The sequence below is a fragment of the Betta splendens genome, chromosome 24 (genome assembly GCF_900634795.4).
Source record: "Betta splendens chromosome 24, fBetSpl5.4, whole genome shotgun sequence".
Lineage (NCBI taxonomy): Eukaryota > Metazoa > Chordata > Actinopteri > Anabantiformes > Osphronemidae > Betta > Betta splendens.
In genome coordinates, this window is record NC_040901.2 from 10,548,274 (window position 1) to 10,565,280 (window position 17,007).

A 17,007-nucleotide genomic window follows, 5' to 3' on the forward strand; every position below is an offset into this window, starting at 1 on the left:
CCGGCCCACAACCATTGATCTTCTCATCTGTCTTGCTGACATTTAGTGACATTGATTCAGTGTTTGGTCCTTGTCTCTGTTGCTGTTTGTTAGTCTGCCTCATAATGTCCTCATCTCCTCTATCCCTAACCTGTTTTACTGCGTCCATGTAACTGGGGATTGTAATGGGGCCGAGTACCCAGGGAAGATATTTGATCCTCACTGTAAGTCACTGAATACACAGACAGTGAACTGACAACACAAGAGCCATAATATGAACTGGAGGAGAAAAAAGAGCAGCTTTACTTTTACGCTAAAAACCAAAAATTCTCATTATGGACAGGCTTGCTTGAAAAGAAGAAAGCACAAGTTTGTCTTATTTCAAGGCAGCAGGTTGGGTCCATGGAACCTGTGCTACAAAAATAAGCTTCTGCCAGTGGGTTAAGTATGAATCAAAGGTCCCTGTCTCAGATCAGCTGTTAACCAATAGAAATGATGGACACAGAATAAACGGTTCAAATTATCCCACATTAAAACATGCAATGAAATGTGCAGGATTTAAACCTACACATTATAACTTACTCTATTCATCCAGCAGCCACGACGCAGTCTCTGTGATTGTAGGAGAGTAAACAAGAGCTGTCAGACAGAAACAAGGCCACCCGGCTCTCTGCCGTCTCGCAGCAATATGCCCTGCATCTCATCTCCTGAGGCAAACAAGCGGCACATCCATTTACTGGGCATGTTTTCTAAATGGCTGAGCTGTGTCAACATTTATTTGATCAGACCAGCTTCTGAAGGATAACTTGACTTTTTAGGCCTTAACGATGACGAGAATGATCACCCTATAAAATGACTGGATAAGACCAAATTACAATACCAGGTGTTAGCTCTTATGTTGTAAAGGGCGGCCTATAAAGTCTCATATTTTATGCAAGACCCTTTCTCAAGCTCTCAAAGAAACCTATTCAACGTCTGGCGCCACCTAGTGGCTGAACTAAGCCATGCACATTAGTGTCACGAGAGACATTTGTACAGTAATAAAGATTTTAATAAACTTTTCAATTTACAGGTTTCATTGCAGCAAACATGATTAGTTTCAATATTACCAAATTATTGAAAAATGCAGTATCATAAATATATGACAATCTGACGCATACTTTTTTTGTACATTATTTCAAAGGTCCCTTAATTGGAGAAGTGCACAGCCAACCTATAAATGCTGGAAGTCTGAAAAAAAGGTCTGCTGTCATAAAGGTGAGAAATTAGTTTTTTTATATTCTTTCTGAATTATACATGTATCAAGGCCCCACAATGCAAAAGTATTATATTTTGACATATATTCAGTTAAATAATGAATATAAAAAGGCATTAATGGCAAAAGCTGAAGCCTACATTATAAGTGCATTTACAAAAAAATAAACTTCCTCTGAATATTTAAAAGCTATAAATGTGAACACGTGGAGTGTAACTGCCGAGCTGAATGGTATAAAGCTAAAAACACAGTTCCGGACAGTAAAAGGAGTGAAAGATTACGAGGAAGACTTAAAAGCTTTTATCTTGTGCTTTTTTTTTTTCGGAACCCTCCCTCCTTGAATCATTCCACACCTCTACCCACCATTCACCCGTCAACCCCCTCCCTCATTGGTTTGTTTCTTTGAAGCCCTCAGTGCCAGTCTTCATCGTTGTCATCCTCCCCTTCCGTCGAGTCCTCCTGGCTGCTGACCTGCTCCGTCACTCCGTTCCCACTTCCTTCGTGATGAGCTGCAGCCGCGGCCGCCGCTGCTGCCGCCGCCGCCGCCGCCTTCCGGGCGTGAGCCTCAGCCGCTGCCTGCTCCTCCTTCTGACGCAGCGCTGCAGCCTTCTTCTCCTGCTCAGCGTGGCTCTTCATGTGGGCGCTTCGACTCTTCACTTTATAAAACACCCTTTAATATGGGAAGAAAGTAATGCAGCAGTCAGCGAACACATGCAAACACATCCCTGGCTTATTTAGATTATCAATATTACAAAATTCAATACTGTTACACACAAAATGAAACTGAGAAAAAACAGACTGCACTTTGAACTTTGAGGCATACTTGTTATAATCTGTGTAAATAATGACTCATGTCTTGACCCAGTAAAAACTGCAGACTTCCATGGAATCACTGCTGACTGGGGCCTCTCCCAGCATTCATCACACATCGCAACAATTTCACTAATCAGTCAAGGGCAGCGTAAACAAGTCTGATACTTAAATATGTGGGCAAAAGTTCATTTATTCTTTTCTTATGCACCTTCAAACCATTGTGCAATAAAGCATTGAATTCAACAGACTGATTTCAATGTTCTAATAGTTTGAGAATAGTTTTTCTGATTCTCTTTGGTTACATGTAAACCTAAACCATGTCATGTTAGATTCTATCAAAGTCTCCTTCTGTCAATAAAGCAGCTTGGTGATGACCGTTACCTGCCACATTTCTTGCATGGAAACACTGCATCTGGATCCTGCGTGGGCTTCGCTGGTGCTCGGCTCTTCTTTGCCGCAGGCTCGGCCCGAGGCTTGTGGGGTGCTGGAGGAGGAGTAGCCTCCTTATTTACGCTGTGCGGCTCTTTAATCACCAGCACTGTTCCTGCCTGGAGTATAGAAAAAAGTGGGAAAGTTTCAGACTGAAGGGATCAAAACAGTCCATCGACAACAACTCTAAAAAAAGTAACTAAAGGTCAAAAGGATGGAGCAAAGTTAGTTCCAGCGCTTCTATAAAGTGTAAAACATACATAGTCATGAGCTTGTAGTGACTGAGCGACTCTGGCCTGGTGGTTGCTCTCGATCTGCTCATAAGAAACATCCTTCCTGTCATCTCTGTCAGCCTCTCCTTGTTGCTGCTGTGAACTCTGTAACAAATCAAGTGTGCAAATCTCTCATGGTAACACATTCAAGGCCTATGAGCACGGTTTGGCCTCTCCTTACATCAGCACAATCCACCCAAATCCATGAAAAGTATAAAAGCTTTCACACAAGAGCAGCGTCTCAGCTGATTTACGCTACCTTAACATCCATCACTGCCTCGGGTTGCTTTTCCATCGGTGAGTCAGTGGGTCCGAAGGTTAAAATCCCACTGCGACCAACCTTCACCTGCTTCTTGTATGTGTAGTAAAACTCTACGCACTGAGCCACAGTCTTGGTGCGCACCTTTTAAACAAAAATAACTGTGGTTAGTAAGTGTTGGTATTATTTTTATGCTGCAGGACAAAAAGAAGCCCACCAGCTTCTGCACCAGGAAGAAGTCCTTCCTATATGCAGAGATGCCCTTGTTGAAGTAGCGCTTCTCTTCTGCAGTCCATCTGTCGGAACCTGCGATTAAATCATAGGCCATAAAATCAACCGTAAGGTTACGAGAGTCATAAAACCTGAACGAGGACAGAAATGACCTGCAGCTCTCACCTGAGTAGTGATAAGCTGTAAGGTGATGGCCTTTGGGGAAAACTGGGTCCTGAAGCATCAAACGCCCCAGCGTTTCCTTGAAATCAATATCAGTGTGTGTGAATTACATTAAATACATTTAAGGTTTTGATGAGAGCCCGCCGTCGTTGTTAAAAGGGGCTACTTACGAGGAAATCACCTCCACATTCGTGTAAACAGTGTAAAACCAGCTCCTGGTTGGTTCCTCCACCTCTGAGCACACTGGAACAAGCCATGTTCATCAAATCCGCCACTAGACATAAATAAGACACGTTTGCAGGGATGCTTTTAAAGCAAATGACAGACTTTTCAGAGAGTGACATGTGATGTTAGACCCTCACCGCTGTCACTGTTGCTCGGTTTTAGGTGGCCGTCATTCACAGGAAGCCAAACCAGGTCCGCCTTGTGCTCGTCTGTCTGAGAGGACGGTTGATCTCGCAGCTCAGGAATTTCTGCCTGGTACAGCAGCCCGATGTTGATGCGCCTGGATGGTGCCACAAAACAGGAGATTAGAGGCAAAAAGGGGGAGGTGATGGTGTTTTTGACAATGGATACTCACGGTTCGAGGCTAACAGGAGTAGCATCAGTGATCAGGGGCAGGACAGGTGGGGTTTCCTCTGAGCTTGCTGAAAGACACAATTTAACAAAAGCTTACTTTACATCTGAGAGACGCGGTGGTTACGACTGAACATAACATCCAGGACGTACTGGAGCGCAACAGGCTGCGCGTGGCGGACTTGGGCGTAACCACGGGTGGCAGGATTTTGTTGGTCACGGCGATGTTGGTCCGAAAGGCGGAGAAGTAGAGTCCCGAGCCCTCGCGCACGGGAGACAGGATGGGGGGGGGCGTGTACGGGGGCCGGGTGAGGGGGTTGTCGGGCAGGCGGACTGGGGAGCGCAGGTTGCTCTGGTGGGGCGTGATGCTGGAGTAAACCGATGGGAGGATGAAGGTGGACGGCTTGGCTAGAGTAGGGATGATGAGAGGCTCCGGGCGCGGCCTGCGCTTTAGCTTGGACTTCCCATCCTCATCCAGCCCTGCATCGCTCTCTGCATCCTGCATAGTGGAGGGAACAATAGATAGGGCCCCATCAGAATCATAAACACTTGTTTCGAAGTGTTTCAACAGCTACGCTACTGACCTGACCAACGGTCTCAGTCATGGTGTTCCTGATGGACCGCCGACGGGCCACGATGACGGAGGGCTTCCGCTCAGGCTGCCCCGCGGGCCGCTCGGCGGGCCGTCCCGGAGCCCAGGCGCCGTGACTCTCCGGCTGGCCCCTGTGGACCGGCACCGACACGGGGATGACCAGGGGCATCATGGCGGCCTGCTTGCCCGAGGAGCCATCCTCCTGCTGAGGAAGTGTGAAGATAAAAGGAGATGGAAAAGAAAAAGTAAAAGAAAATAGGGGAAGTGGAAGAGGCAGAAAGGGGTCGAGACATGAAAAATAAAAGGAGGAAGCATTGGTGAGTTTACAGGACGTGTCACCAGCTACATTTATTTTCCTCCTTAAAATACATGTATGAACTTCTTATATGAAGTTTCTGTTCTGGCTGATTACATTTTCATAATCCAAACTTCTGTTGGCGTCAGTCAAACAAAATCAGAAATGCGTCATCCAAACCAGGACGCTGCCGCTCGCTCACCACAACGCAGCAGCTCTGGACTGCGAGCAGCGGGCGATATTAAACCTGTTTGGTGTGTGTTAAGGAGTGTAGCCGTGCAGGCTGACAGCTCTGCCCCTCCCTGGCTCTGCTGAGTGACTGAACAAGAGCCTGAGGAATGTGGAGGTGTGCAGACATGCAGCTGCTCCAACTGTACATCCAGCATGCAGCCGCCGCATGGAGCCCTCGGCGGCGCCGTGGGCTCCGAGGTCTTGAGAAAACGGCGATTAAAAAAAACGAAACTTTTCGAATCACTTTGTCTTCAGTGCATCTGTAACTAAACTGCTAAAGCAAAAGCTAAATAAACGAGCTGCTGTCGTGGGTGTGCCATTCAGAATGTAAACAGTGTGAATCCAGAAGAACAAGCTCAAGAGCTTCACCTTTCTTACATTGGTAAAACAGGAGCAATCTCTTCAATCTAAAACTATCAATCTTGTTCCCGTGGTCGTTTTTCAGGTTGCACCAGTAGCTGGGTGTGCGCGACTGACGGCTGCATGCGACCGCTGGGGCCCAACCGCTGCAGAGGTCCAGTACAGCCCCAGGAAAAGCACGTCGCTAACCATAAGGAAGTCCTACACTGAAACAGGCTCCTTCCTCTTTGCTGCTCGACAAATTTGCTGCTTGCACAGATTTCAGGTTCGACTCGAGGCAATTTACGCGGTGTCGCTGCAAAACCGCCCCGGTTGAAACGATCTAACGCCATGAAATGAGTGCATGCGTTTAACCTTGAGCGTTTTGGCGGGCAAGGACTCCATCTCGGACGCCTTCTGGGCCAGCGTCTCCAGGTTGATCTCCTTGGACGCCCTCCGTCTCCTGTTGGTGGTCTGGATGACCCCTGACCCCGCCGGCCCCTGGCTCTCCCCGGGCCTCTGCACGCCGGCCACGCCGTTCTGCGACGGCGCCGGCTCTTTTGATGCTTGGGCCCACACGTTGGCGGCGGGGGGGCCGAGCGGGGACTGTCCCTCTCTGGACAGGCGGCGCGAGCGCCGGGGCGCCGCCTGCTGGGCCTCGGCGGCGCCGTCCGCCGGGTTCGCCGCTGGCTTCTCGGCACAGGGCGCGGACGCGGCGCAGGCGGGAGCTTCCGGTTTCCGCTGGGGCTCCACTGGTTTGACGTCTTCCTTTTTACACGCAGGATCCGGCGGACACGCGTCGGGAGACGGATAGGTTGCAAAGCTTTGGGCCGGCTGCTGCTTTGGGGGCATCTGGAGTTGTGTCGTTTCTGGCTGTGGCACGCTCTGTTGTTGCATCTGCTGCTGCTGCTGCATTTGCTGGATTTGTTGCTGTCGCTCCTGGAGTTGCTGCTGGTGATACTGTTGCTGAATTTGCTGCAGCTGCTGCTGCTGCATTTGATGCTGTTGGATTTGATGCTGTTGCTGCTGCAGTTGTTGCTGCTGCTGTTGATGCATTTGTAGATGCTGTTGATGCAACTGTTGTTGATGCTGCTGCTGCTGCTGTCTGTGATGCATCTGTTGCTGCTGCTGCTGCTGCTGCATCTGGTGCATGAGCTGTTGCTGACTTTTGGGCTGCTCCCCATACGTCAGACTCTGCAGTGCCTTGTTTCCGGGAAAGACGGAATAAAAGCCAGATGGGAACTGCTGCTTGTTGGGCCGAAATGTTGGCTGGAAGGGCTGCAGCATGGGCCCCTGCAAAGTGTGAGGCGGCACGTGGGGCTGACCCTGAAGCTCTACACCTTTGTGGCCATGCTGATAGGCCTGCAGCTGAGCCTGGTGCATGGCGTGCTGATCCCAATCCAGCCCCCGTCCCTGAGCTTGGCCCTGGGGGGCATCCCTGTAAACCTCCACAGGTCCTGGCAGCTGGTTTTCGCCTCCCATTGGCAGAGTCACGCCCTCGTGGACCCCTTTGTGGAACGCCATCTGAGCCCTGACGTTCGTCCCCGCGTACATGGGCGGGGTGAACGTGAGGTTCTGGCCCCAGGGGGCCACGGGAGCTTCCTGAGACCAGTTGGGGGCCTGTATGGGGTCCTGGGACATCCACTGCTTTACAGGAGCCTCTTGAAAGTGCGGCATGCATTGGGGCCCTTTCTCCGGGTTATAAACAGCAGCGCTGCTAGAGGAGTCACCGTGGCTTGACTCTAAAACTGGAGGTCCCATACCATAATAATCCTCCCCTGAATGCCGCACGGGCTCTTTCATGGCTGCAGCCCGATGCTTGCCACTTTTGTCAGTATTTACTTGGAGAGGAAGACTCATAGTAAGTCCGCGTGGGCAAAACGGTCCCTGCTTCCCTTAGTGTTTTTTTTTCCTGCTCGTTGTTGATATGCTTTGCGTAATTGTGTACACAGAGGTATTCTGGGAGGAAATATTAATCCCACAGGAGAGTGCTATGAGGGGCGCATGCGACCATCCGTCCAGAATCAAATGTCTCAAGTTTGCGCGTCCATTCTTCTCATCCTCTCCGGGCGCAGGACCTTGTGAGAGAAAGGAGTGGGTTAGACACGTTCTCACCTCGACGAGGGCGAACATACGAGGTCTGCAACTCGCCTGCAGCAAAAAGGAAACCGAGGCCTACAGCAGCGCAGAGACCAGTCACTAAAGTGAAAACACAACGAGAGCATGTCTGCTGGAGAGGCGGACGGACGCTGGCTCGATCTCTGCGTCCAGGTGCTTGCGCGAGAGCGGTTATAAGCTGCTAAGTTCTGTGGCGACAGCCCGCGAGCACGCGCCCACGGTGCGAGCTGCCATTTGGCGTAACGAGAAATACAGGAAACGAAGGGGCTCGTGCAATCACCCGACTGATAGCCAGTGATGTTGTGTCAAGAAAAAAGCAGAAACGAGGAAGCGCCTGACGAGCAGAACGCGGGTTAAGCGCCGAAGCAGATTAGTGCGCACCGCTTAAACACGCCGCATTTACCTTATGAGCGGAGCCGAGAGCGGTCCGCGACCAGCTCCGCGGAGTCACTTTGGCTTCGAGCAAAGTCGACTGCGTGCAGCTCCATACAGGGACTGCGCGCAGCGAATGTCATAACTCTGACAACTTTCCCTCGAGTTTCACGGCGCACAATATGGCGCACGGGTGACTTTACTAACACACGGAAAAGAAACGCTCCGACGTCCCGACGGGCCGGAGAGGCTCGTCACCGCCGCGGTTACAGTGCTGCACACGGAACCCGTCCGACCGTGCACTTCCAGGAAAACATGTCCACAACTTTCTCCCCGCAACAACGAGCAAGCCCCGCGCGACACGGCGACTGCGTGGAAACTCTGCCGTGCCGCGGCCCGCTCGGGTACTTCCGCCGATTCCGACGCGCTGCAGTCGATGCGGCGGGTGTCAAGTTGCTATTTGTGTCTATCCAGAGCGTGTGACATGCGGTGAAACTGCGCAAACACGCAGAAAGTTGTGCGTCCCCGAACGCACCGCCTCACCCCAAAACAGCTCAACGGACATCCTGTTATCCAATCAGGCCTCCCGGCCACGCCCATCGCCGTATCAGTGTGCGATTGTTTTGTCGCCGTGGCTGCTCCGGAGAGCGGAGTCTAGCTCCATTACACGGAAGCAGTTGAAAACAAGGCCGTAGCTAGGATTTTACTGGGTTAACTACAAGGGACCCCCACAGGCACAGATAGTTAAAATAGTTGAAATAGGGTGCATATTATATATATGTATATCTAAACGCTTGATATATATTGTCATTATACTATTTGCCAATAAATTGTTTTCTGCTAATAGATTTTAATTAGTGCAAGAATCGCCACTGGGAAGAAAGCACTGAAAAAAATTAAATTTGCAGAATATCAAAACAGAAAAAGCTTTTCTAATGGGAGCTTAAAAGATCATTTAGCTTTGTTATTTTTTTTTAATATTTCCCACAGACACAATGGAATGTCATTTTTAGAAGACATGAATGTGAATATAGGGGTAAAGGTAAAAGCAAGCATGGGTCTGTAGAAAGGCCCCCCAACCCCCTGTTACGCCCCTGCTGCCCGGATGATCCTGCTGTTCTGGGGAAAAATGACTTTGTGAATAGCACTGGAGTTGTCGTGTTGATTCTGTGGTTCACTTCGCTTTTGTGGTGGCTATTACCCCTCTAACGGCACCTCTTCCTAAACATTTTCCAGTACCTGTGTGACGTGTCCACTCCGGTCCGGGGATGCGGGAGTTTGCTGATCTGCTGTGACGTCACCGACGCCGCTGAGATCCAGAGCACGGGGGCATCGCTCCCCATCCGTTAGCAGGCTAGCACGCTAACGCCAGCTATGCTCCATCAATATTTTATCTCATTTTTTAACATAAACAGCCGCTTGGAATGAGCAGGGCAGCGCGTGGGCATGAGGGTCGTTTTGGAGCTTCCACACTAACGGGGACTGCGATGGTGCAAAGAAGCGAGGTAAGAGGTCAGGGATGTTTGCTACCTAATGGTCATCAATAGTAAACATGCTAGTTAGCGCGTACATCGGACCCCTGGAGCTGCCGCATTGAGCAATGTCTGCCAGGGAGATTAGCCCCATAACGGCTAATCTTCCCAAACGCCCGCTAATCGTAAATTCAGAGTAGTGATTGTCACTGCGCTATAACTAGTGCGGTAACAATCTTTTGTTTTTTTCTGACCACCAGCTAGCTAGCATGAGCTAGCGTCTTCTGCAAGCCCCGAGGACGCGAGCTGCCCTTCGGCCGGTCGTTTCGCGCGATTCTCCACATTTCTGCGTGGTCCTGCTTCGCTGTTCTCTACTGCGGGAGGCTGCGGTGTCTGCGAAACTGAGCGTGTTCTCTGTTTTCAGTGAGCTTGCGTCACTGATGCCAGGTGCAGGCTGTAGCTGAGAGCTCTCAGGATGAGTGGGACAGGGGAGCACACGGACATCCTGTCAGTGGCAGACGTGGTTAGAGACCGATGGAAAGTGGTGAGTGTCGAAAATCACTAAACCAAACCATTTCACTAGAGCAGAGTCCAGATTCTGTGATGTTGACAATGAGCAAACGCATCTTTTCAGGTGAGGAAGATAGGGGGAGGCGGGTTTGGGGAGATCTACGAGGTTCTGGATCAGCTGAGCCAGGCCAATGTGGCCTTAAAAGTGGAGTCTGCTCAACAACCCAAACAAGTGCTGAAGATGGAGGTGGCCGTGCTGAAGAAGCTCCAGGGTGGGTTTGCAGACACTGACAGCCCTGTTTACCCTCTAGATCAGGATGCATTTTGTCTGTCTGGTTAGTACGAAAACCACGCGGTGCCAGAATGTCATTTTTTTTAAACGTTAATTTACAGGCAAAGACCACGTGTGTCGCTTCGTGGGCTGCGGCCGAAATGATCGCTTCAATTACGTGGTGATGGAGCTCCAGGTACAACCTGATACTGCAGTACCCGTAGTACTGGTATTCACGATACGTTGTACCATCAATGTGACTTGCGGCAATGTCTCTGTGTCCAAAGGGGAGAAATCTGGCAGATTTGCGGAGAACCATGAACCGCGGCACCTTTTCTGTCTCCACAACTCTGAGACTTGGCAAGCAGATTTTAGAGGCGATTGAAAGCATCCATTCTGTGGGCTTCCTGCACCGGGACATTAAACCTGTAAGTGAGTCTTTACAAATGCATTTACGAAGCATATAAAAGTTTTTACAGTACATCTTGAACCTGTTTGCAGTCTAACTTTGCCATGGGAAGACTGGCCAGTACCTGCAGATGCTGCTATATGCTGGATTTTGGTTTGGCCCGGCAGTTCACTAACTCGAGCCAAGAAGTTCGTCCAGTAAGTGTTCTTTTGCCAACTTCCTTCAATCCTTGTTTTAGCGTCTTTGATAAAAGGCAAAATTCAAGTAACTTATCAGCTGACAGGCTGTTAAATTAATAACCAAACTGCGTTCTTAACAAATGAATCCAAAATAAACTGCAATCACTCTTATTTTCTAGCCTCGTCCTGTGGCAGGTTTTAGAGGAACTGTGCGGTATGCTTCAATCAATGCTCATAAGAATAAGGTTTGGGCCAGACTCATGTTCTAACAGTTTCTGTTCTTGTTGCTGATCACTTTTGAGCTACTTGGTCACTTCCCCCTGTGTATTTTAATCTGTAGGAAATGGGTCGTCATGATGACCTGTGGTCCCTTTTTTATATGCTGGTTGAGTTCATGGTCGGCCAGCTGCCCTGGAGGAAGATTAAAGACAAAGTATGTGCCCCTGTGACTGATTGTATCAAACGTTTCATTCATATCAACAAATCTGTTTTACAGTGTGTTTGTATATGTATTCAAACAGTTTTTATTTTCTCTGCTTTCAGGAACAAGTTGGAAATCTAAAAGAGACGTATGACCACAGACTCATGCTTAAACACCTTCCCTCAGAATTTAGTACTTTCCTAGATCATATCTTGACTTTGGACTACTATACCAAGCCTGACTATGAGGTGGGAGACATCTGCTACTTGGAATATTTTAATTCTCTTCAGCCTTTTGTACCTGTCACACTCTGATGATTGTGGTCTCGCCGTCATAGCTCCTGATGTCAGTGTTTGAGAATGCAATGAAGAGCCACAACGTGCTGGAAAATGATCCCTATGACTGGGAGAAATGTGAATCAGAGGATATGCTAACCATCACTGCCGCAGCAACCACTGCTCAGCAGCTCACTCGCCTCACGCCAGCTTACTTAGGGTACGTACGTTTGAAGAAAAGGCCTTTGATATGTTAGTTCATCATTTGCCTTAGTCCAGTTTCGCTGTGACATTTAAACCTCCTTTCCACTCTGTCGGGTGTGGGTTTGAAGCTGTGGCTTTTTTTAGACTAAAATGTGCACAGTCAGAGATCTGTCAGGAATCGCTGTAAATTGTTCTGTGGGCATGAGCTGCATGGTGACCTTCCCTCTCCTTCACAGCATGGCCAACGCTTCAGTGCTGCCAGGCGAGCTTCAGCGGGAGAACACCGAGGATGTCCTGCAAGGGGAGCGCCTCAGTGATGCTGACAACTGCCCCCCCATTCCCACACCAACCACCCATGGTGGAGATGTATGGGAAGAGATGGACCGCAATCGAAACCATAAACTCACCCAGCCAGTGATCAGGAAGGTCAGAGCAATGTGGTTTACTGTACAGTGTGATACAAGGGCAAGGGCTGTATTTTAGATTTTAAGCCTTGTCGTTCGTTTTGCTCAGGTGGTGAGTGAAGATGAAAACAGTCAGAACCAGGGCAACCAGAGCCCCAACACTGGCTCTATGCAGAGCTCCCCTAGACGAGTGCGATCAGAAACGATGTTCCTGGAACGGGCCGCGCCGCTGCTAAGGAGAATGAGACACAGTCAGAGCTTGGCGTTCGAAAAGAGACTTGCACCTGAACCTAAGCCGACCATTGAGCGCTTTCTTGAGGCATAGTTAGTATTCGATACACTATAAAGAGGCAAAATTGATTTTCTTCAAAGACAAAAATAGCACTAAAGGAGTGCTTTTATTTCTTTCAGCCTGGGAAAACAGCGCCCTGTCCTTTCTCAAGTTGGAGAGAAATCCATTCCTGAGAGGGGACAAACATCTTCTTTCAACGAGGAGCGCTCGGGGACAGCGACCCCAGACCCAGATGAGGGCGCAGCGAGCAGTGGATTTGTGGCTGTAAACCTCAGTCCTGTGCACCACGAGGGCGATTCTCAGGAGTGGGTGATGCTGGAGCTTGAGCAAGGCAGCGGTTGTGGAGGTAGCAGGCCTCTAGGTGAAGCTCTGCATGGGAAACTGGGCCCCCACGTACCGGTCGACACTGAAAACCACCCTTTTGAGCCCCAGGAGGGCCAGTCCACTGCAGTGCCGGGGAGCCCCGTCCTGACGTCGATGGCCATGCCTGGCACATGGTTGCTGGGCCACAGGAGGTTGCCAGGGATGCTGGGACAAATGCCCTCTGTCATTATGGCAAGACCCCAGATTGAGCAGGTAGGGGTGACCAAGCATGTTGCACTTTGCCATTTGAACACACGTGCATCACTGTTATTCAAGTGCATTTTCTTTTTTTATTTATCTGTATTAACCTCTTAAATCTTGTTAGTCTTCCAGTGTTGTGCCACAGTCCCCTGCACAGGAGAATGGTCCTGTCCCACTAGATGGCCGATCTGGTACAGAGGAAATCTCAAAGAATCAAGAGAGGTTGGACTTGGCTTCAATGCAAAGCCTGATGAAAGGACCCAAAGCTCATCTAATCAACGACAGAGACCCAGAGAGTGATTCTGGTCTACCTGATCGCTCCTCTGAGCCCAATCAGCAGCCCCAACCTGACATAGCAGGAGGTGCTCTGGAGAGCACAGTCACTGTCTCCTCCTCCCCACCCCCAGCTGTGCTCAGACGAAGAAACTCTCCCTCGTCTCCAAGATTGAGCCGAATTCCTGTACGAGACCCCATTTCCCCCCGGGACTCTCCTAGCAGGGACTTTAATATGGAGAGGCGCCATCGCTGGAGCAGTCCAGTCCCTGGCTCACCCACCCACTCACCTTCTCCATCTCTGTCCTGCGACAACCTACCCTGCGCTCTACCAAGAGATAAGCTCTCCGACTGTGTAGGGGAAGATCCTCTCTCCCTGTCATCCTCATCTGGCAGCAAAAGCAAAATCCCACGACCTGTCAGCGCCACCTTCATTCCTGAACAGCTAACGAGCAGGTTTCTACCTAGACCGCCTCCTGGGAAACCTCCCATTCGCCCTTGTGTGGATAACAGGTATAATCTATGCTTCTTCAGTTTTAGTTTTAGGTTTTTTCAAGAGATGACATAAACAGTGAATATGGTTTAAGTGAGATCAAACTAAAATAATGTGTTATTCTTTCAGACGAAGGAGGTTAAGGGTGCGTGCCAGCAGCACTAGTGATGCAGACTTCCTGGCCAGTCTGACCCAGTTGATGCAGGACCGCAGTGGGATGCTCTTCAGCCCCCCTCCCCGTCCACGTAGCTCCTCATCCTCCCTTCAGCGCTCACTGAGCTCCTCCCCGTCCCGCCAGGAGCTTCGTGATGTTGGGGCACTGCAGGGACGGAGCCGGTCTCCATCGAGCCTGTCTGGCTCCCCTCCTCCTCGGCATGTTCACCCACAGGACAGATCCAGTGGGCAGGGTCAGTGGGGTCACGGGTCCAGGGGAAGGGGACTGGTCCATGAGGGGAAAGGCTCTGGGAAAGGGGTTCGATGACTGTATTCAGTGTAAGTGACTGATAGGGATCGTACAGCTGTACAAAGAGTCGCATGTGTACATATGGTATTTACTCAAGGGAATGTACTGTATGTAATGTAAAATGTATGATAAATTGTATTTATTTATTTATTTGTGGGGACGTGTCTCTTAAAATACTTGACCATGTGGCTTGATACCTGCAGTTGAAACAAAAAGGATGGGATTGCCAACTCTTACCTCTCATTTCACTCCTCTCTGAACACTACACGTAGGCCTAATATAAGACCAAAAAGATATGGTTTCATACTCTAGGGATGTAAAATTGATGCTAAATGTAAATATGTACCTTTAGGATGATGCTAAAAACTAATAGAAACCATGTACTCACACTATAACACTATTAGCAAATATCATTAGAAACACTATACCAGCATCACCATTCATGTATAGAGTCAGGGCATGCAGTCCCATATTGACCTCACTCCTGTAAAAGCGCTGGGTTAATGATAGTACAGAACGAGTTGCTCATTTTGGCAGATCACTGTGTAATCGTGCGCTTTTAGTTTGCTAGAAAATATTTGTCATGCAAGAAGCATCAGCATATTGGAATGTAAATCTAAGTGCACTCATAACACAAGGATTGAAAATGTGCATGAATATCATTGTAAATGATTTTTTATATTAATTTGTACGATTAGTTGAAACATCTGTATTTTTATTGCTTCTGATCTGTGTGATGACAGAACTTTAATCATGCGCATTTTTAAAAAATGGCAATAGGACGAAAGCTCATAAAAATCTTTTCATCATGTCCTGAGTGCTGTTGCTTTTCATTTATTTTTTAATCAAAGCTTTAAAACCAATAAGAAACACACTAAATAAAATGCCAAATCTCAAAAACAAAAGTTTCTGCATTAACGTTGTTATTGTGATTGAGGGGTCACTCCTCACGCCTACAACTTACCATTTCCTCACATACACGTCCAGGGCTAATTATGTAGCTAGTCACACTTATTATTGTGAAATAAAATATTGGACACAAAAATATAAAGGCCAGTCTCAGCTTTAATTTAAGTAGGTTTGCAGCAATGTAGACAGACGTTTATATGAAAAGCATATCGAGGCCTAATGACATCAAAAGGATAATAGGAAGACAAAGGCAGAATTTATGAAACTGAAGTGAGACTGTGACATGTCCTTATAAAACAAGCACTTGTCAAATTCTGTTGATGCGGCTGCTTTCAATGACAGACGTCCCTGTACACCCGAGAGAAGGACTGCTGACAACTAGTGACTGAAAAAGGCTGGTGTTGCTGGAGCCCACACCAATATAAAGGTGTTATTATAAAGGATTACGATTATTTTTACACTTCCAGTGAAAAGGGTTTACATCTCTCATGTATTTTGGAATTTTGAATTAGGATTTGATAAAAATGTGCCAGGAAGTAAAAATTAAGGGGATAAAATTATTATTTTTTATTATTGTTATTACTTCTTTATTATTCATAAAAAATGTTTATTTACATGACATAGCTGGTTTATATAATGGCATTCTATAAGTATAGAATGCTGTTTTATATTGTCAGGGCTAATAAAATATATATAATTATTTTGGCTCAAGTGCTGTAACAATAGTACATCAACAACTACGGTAAAAACATTGAGACATGCATTACAAATTTAGACTGATGATAAAACGGTTGGAACCCTGAAAGTCATGAGCTGGTAGCAGGACCGTGGTGGTGATGGCCTCAAAAGGGAGCTGCAGGCGGATGAGACTAGAAGAGAGGAGCAGACTGTCTGGGGTCGTCCGGTAACACGCTGATGGAGTCCTCCGCCTTTCCACACAGCATGCAGAGCATAGTGTACTCCTGCACAGGAACGCAACACAAACCACTCCATTGTGCTGAACTACAAAACGACGTTCACAGTGCACTAAATAAATCACATATCATCACTTACCTGATATTCATCCACAACAGAGAAGGTATATTCGTGCCTGGCGATGACGTGGTCGCAATTTTTACAAACATCTGCAAAAAGGAAAACAACAGACTGTCGTTTTGCTGTGTGAGACAAGTTGAGATGACTGTGTTTTCATACCAGAGACACGCTGTAAGTGGGGAACACGTGACTCATCCATATGCGACTGCTGCAGATTACACAGAGTTGCTAGTTGGTAAACTTACATTTAGCTGCTAACATTATGTTACGATAAAAAGTCAAAAAATTAATCGAACGAAACTAATCGTTAGCTGCTGCATTACAGCATTCTATTATTGAGAGCAGTGACTAACGATCATATGTGACTATTTCCTCTCCATCTTCATCCTCTGTGGCTTTATTGCTGATGAGCACGAAGTCCCTTTGGTGGCAGCTGGCGCAGCCCGCGTAGTTCATCAGGAAGGAGCCGTCCTCAAGACAGGTGTTGCCCTGGGAAACAAGTATTTTCACACCATCACATTTAACATTTTCCTTTCTCAGGCAGCTTTGTGCTTGAACTTTGGCTATGACCTAGCTAACTACAGCCCCTCATTCTAAACTGAGGCTAAGCTAGCAACTGTAATTACTAATATAGTAGCTTTGTGTGCGCTAAAACAAGTCTCGTCTTACCCGGTCCGGGTATTCTTTTTGCACACAACCGTTGCACATATTCGTAAACGATGGTAGTAGGCTGTAAACTGCTAACAAACGGCTACCAGCCCACTGTTTCCGCACGGAATAGTACCAATAGATCTCAGCAGCATCAAAACAATCACCACCGTTCTTCCTGGCGATCCCCATGTTTTATAGATCTACAAGAGCAGCTCGAGCTCACGCGATTGGGCAACGTACGTGTGACGTCCTCAGCGCA

General features: G+C 48.1%; 3 protein-coding genes across 3 annotated transcripts; 1 reads left to right on the forward strand and 2 right to left on the reverse strand.

The window, feature by feature from the left end:
- Nucleotides 1–1,008: 1,008 nt before the first annotated feature.
- Nucleotides 1,009–8,465, reverse strand: mideasa (mitotic deacetylase associated SANT domain protein a). Its single transcript, XM_029141409.3, has 13 exons — nucleotides 7,955–8,465; nucleotides 5,809–7,511; nucleotides 4,561–4,773; nucleotides 4,130–4,475; nucleotides 3,981–4,047; nucleotides 3,763–3,905; nucleotides 3,571–3,674; nucleotides 3,404–3,479; nucleotides 3,225–3,313; nucleotides 3,008–3,151; nucleotides 2,737–2,853; nucleotides 2,429–2,595; nucleotides 1,009–1,904 (listed from the first exon to the last, which is right to left on the reverse strand). The coding sequence occupies exons 2-13, from the start codon at nucleotides 7,291–7,293 to the stop codon at nucleotides 1,646–1,648; spliced, it is 3,210 nt and encodes a 1,069-aa protein (XP_028997242.1). The 5' UTR covers nucleotides 7,294–7,511; nucleotides 7,955–8,465; the 3' UTR covers nucleotides 1,009–1,645.
- A 531-nt stretch (nucleotides 8,466–8,996) lies between these two features.
- On the forward strand, nucleotides 8,997–14,962 carry ttbk2b (tau tubulin kinase 2b). The gene is made up of 15 exons (XM_029141410.3): nucleotides 8,997–9,428; nucleotides 9,820–9,939; nucleotides 10,030–10,177; nucleotides 10,299–10,372; nucleotides 10,464–10,604; nucleotides 10,678–10,782; nucleotides 10,944–11,009; nucleotides 11,105–11,197; nucleotides 11,308–11,433; nucleotides 11,523–11,680; nucleotides 11,901–12,090; nucleotides 12,178–12,392; nucleotides 12,480–12,936; nucleotides 13,049–13,710; nucleotides 13,820–14,962. Exons 2-15 carry the CDS (start codon nucleotides 9,871–9,873, stop codon nucleotides 14,169–14,171), a joined length of 2,856 nt encoding a protein of 951 aa, XP_028997243.1. The 5' UTR covers nucleotides 8,997–9,428; nucleotides 9,820–9,870; the 3' UTR covers nucleotides 14,172–14,962.
- A 238-nt stretch (nucleotides 14,963–15,200) lies between these two features.
- Nucleotides 15,201–16,935, reverse strand: churc1 (churchill domain containing 1). The gene is made up of 4 exons (XM_029141419.3): nucleotides 16,767–16,935; nucleotides 16,451–16,586; nucleotides 16,116–16,186; nucleotides 15,201–16,024 (listed from the first exon to the last, which is right to left on the reverse strand). The coding sequence occupies exons 1-4, from the start codon at nucleotides 16,803–16,805 to the stop codon at nucleotides 15,932–15,934; spliced, it is 339 nt and encodes a 112-aa protein (XP_028997252.3). The 5' UTR covers nucleotides 16,806–16,935; the 3' UTR covers nucleotides 15,201–15,931.
- Between the last annotated feature and the right edge of the window lie 72 nt (nucleotides 16,936–17,007).

What these genes read in the sequence shown, in the direction of transcription:
- mideasa (XM_029141409.3), bottom strand. Translation starts at nt 7,293, where the DNA reads ATGAGTCTTCCTCTCCAAGTAAATACTGACAAAAGTGGCAAGCATCGG. An exon ending in CACTACAAGCTCATGACTAT is followed by an intron (nt 2,596 to 2,736) that starts GTATGTTTTACA and finishes TCTATACTCCAG; the next exon opens with GCAGGAACAGTGCTGGTGAT. An exon ending in CCATGCAAGAAATGTGGCAG is followed by an intron (nt 1,905 to 2,428) that starts GTAACGGTCATC and finishes CCCATATTAAAG; the next exon opens with GGTGTTTTATAAAGTGAAGA.
- ttbk2b (XM_029141410.3), top strand. Translation starts at nt 9,871, where the DNA reads ATGAGTGGGACAGGGGAGCACACGGACATCCTGTCAGTGGCAGACGTG. An exon ending in CTCACGCCAGCTTACTTAGG is followed by an intron (nt 11,681 to 11,900) that starts GTACGTACGTTT and finishes TCTCCTTCACAG; the next exon opens with CATGGCCAACGCTTCAGTGC. An exon ending in CAAGACCCCAGATTGAGCAG is followed by an intron (nt 12,937 to 13,048) that starts GTAGGGGTGACC and finishes AAATCTTGTTAG; the next exon opens with TCTTCCAGTGTTGTGCCACA.
- churc1 (XM_029141419.3), bottom strand. Translation starts at nt 16,805, where the DNA reads ATGTGCAACGGTTGTGTGCAAAAAGAATACCCGGACCGG. An exon ending in GGAAATAGTCACATATGATC is followed by an intron (nt 16,187 to 16,450) that starts GTTAGTCACTGC and finishes TCCTTTTTGCAG; the next exon opens with ATGTTTGTAAAAATTGCGAC. An exon ending in CTGTTGTGGATGAATATCAG is followed by an intron (nt 16,025 to 16,115) that starts GTAAGTGATGAT and finishes GTTCCTGTGCAG; the next exon opens with GAGTACACTATGCTCTGCAT.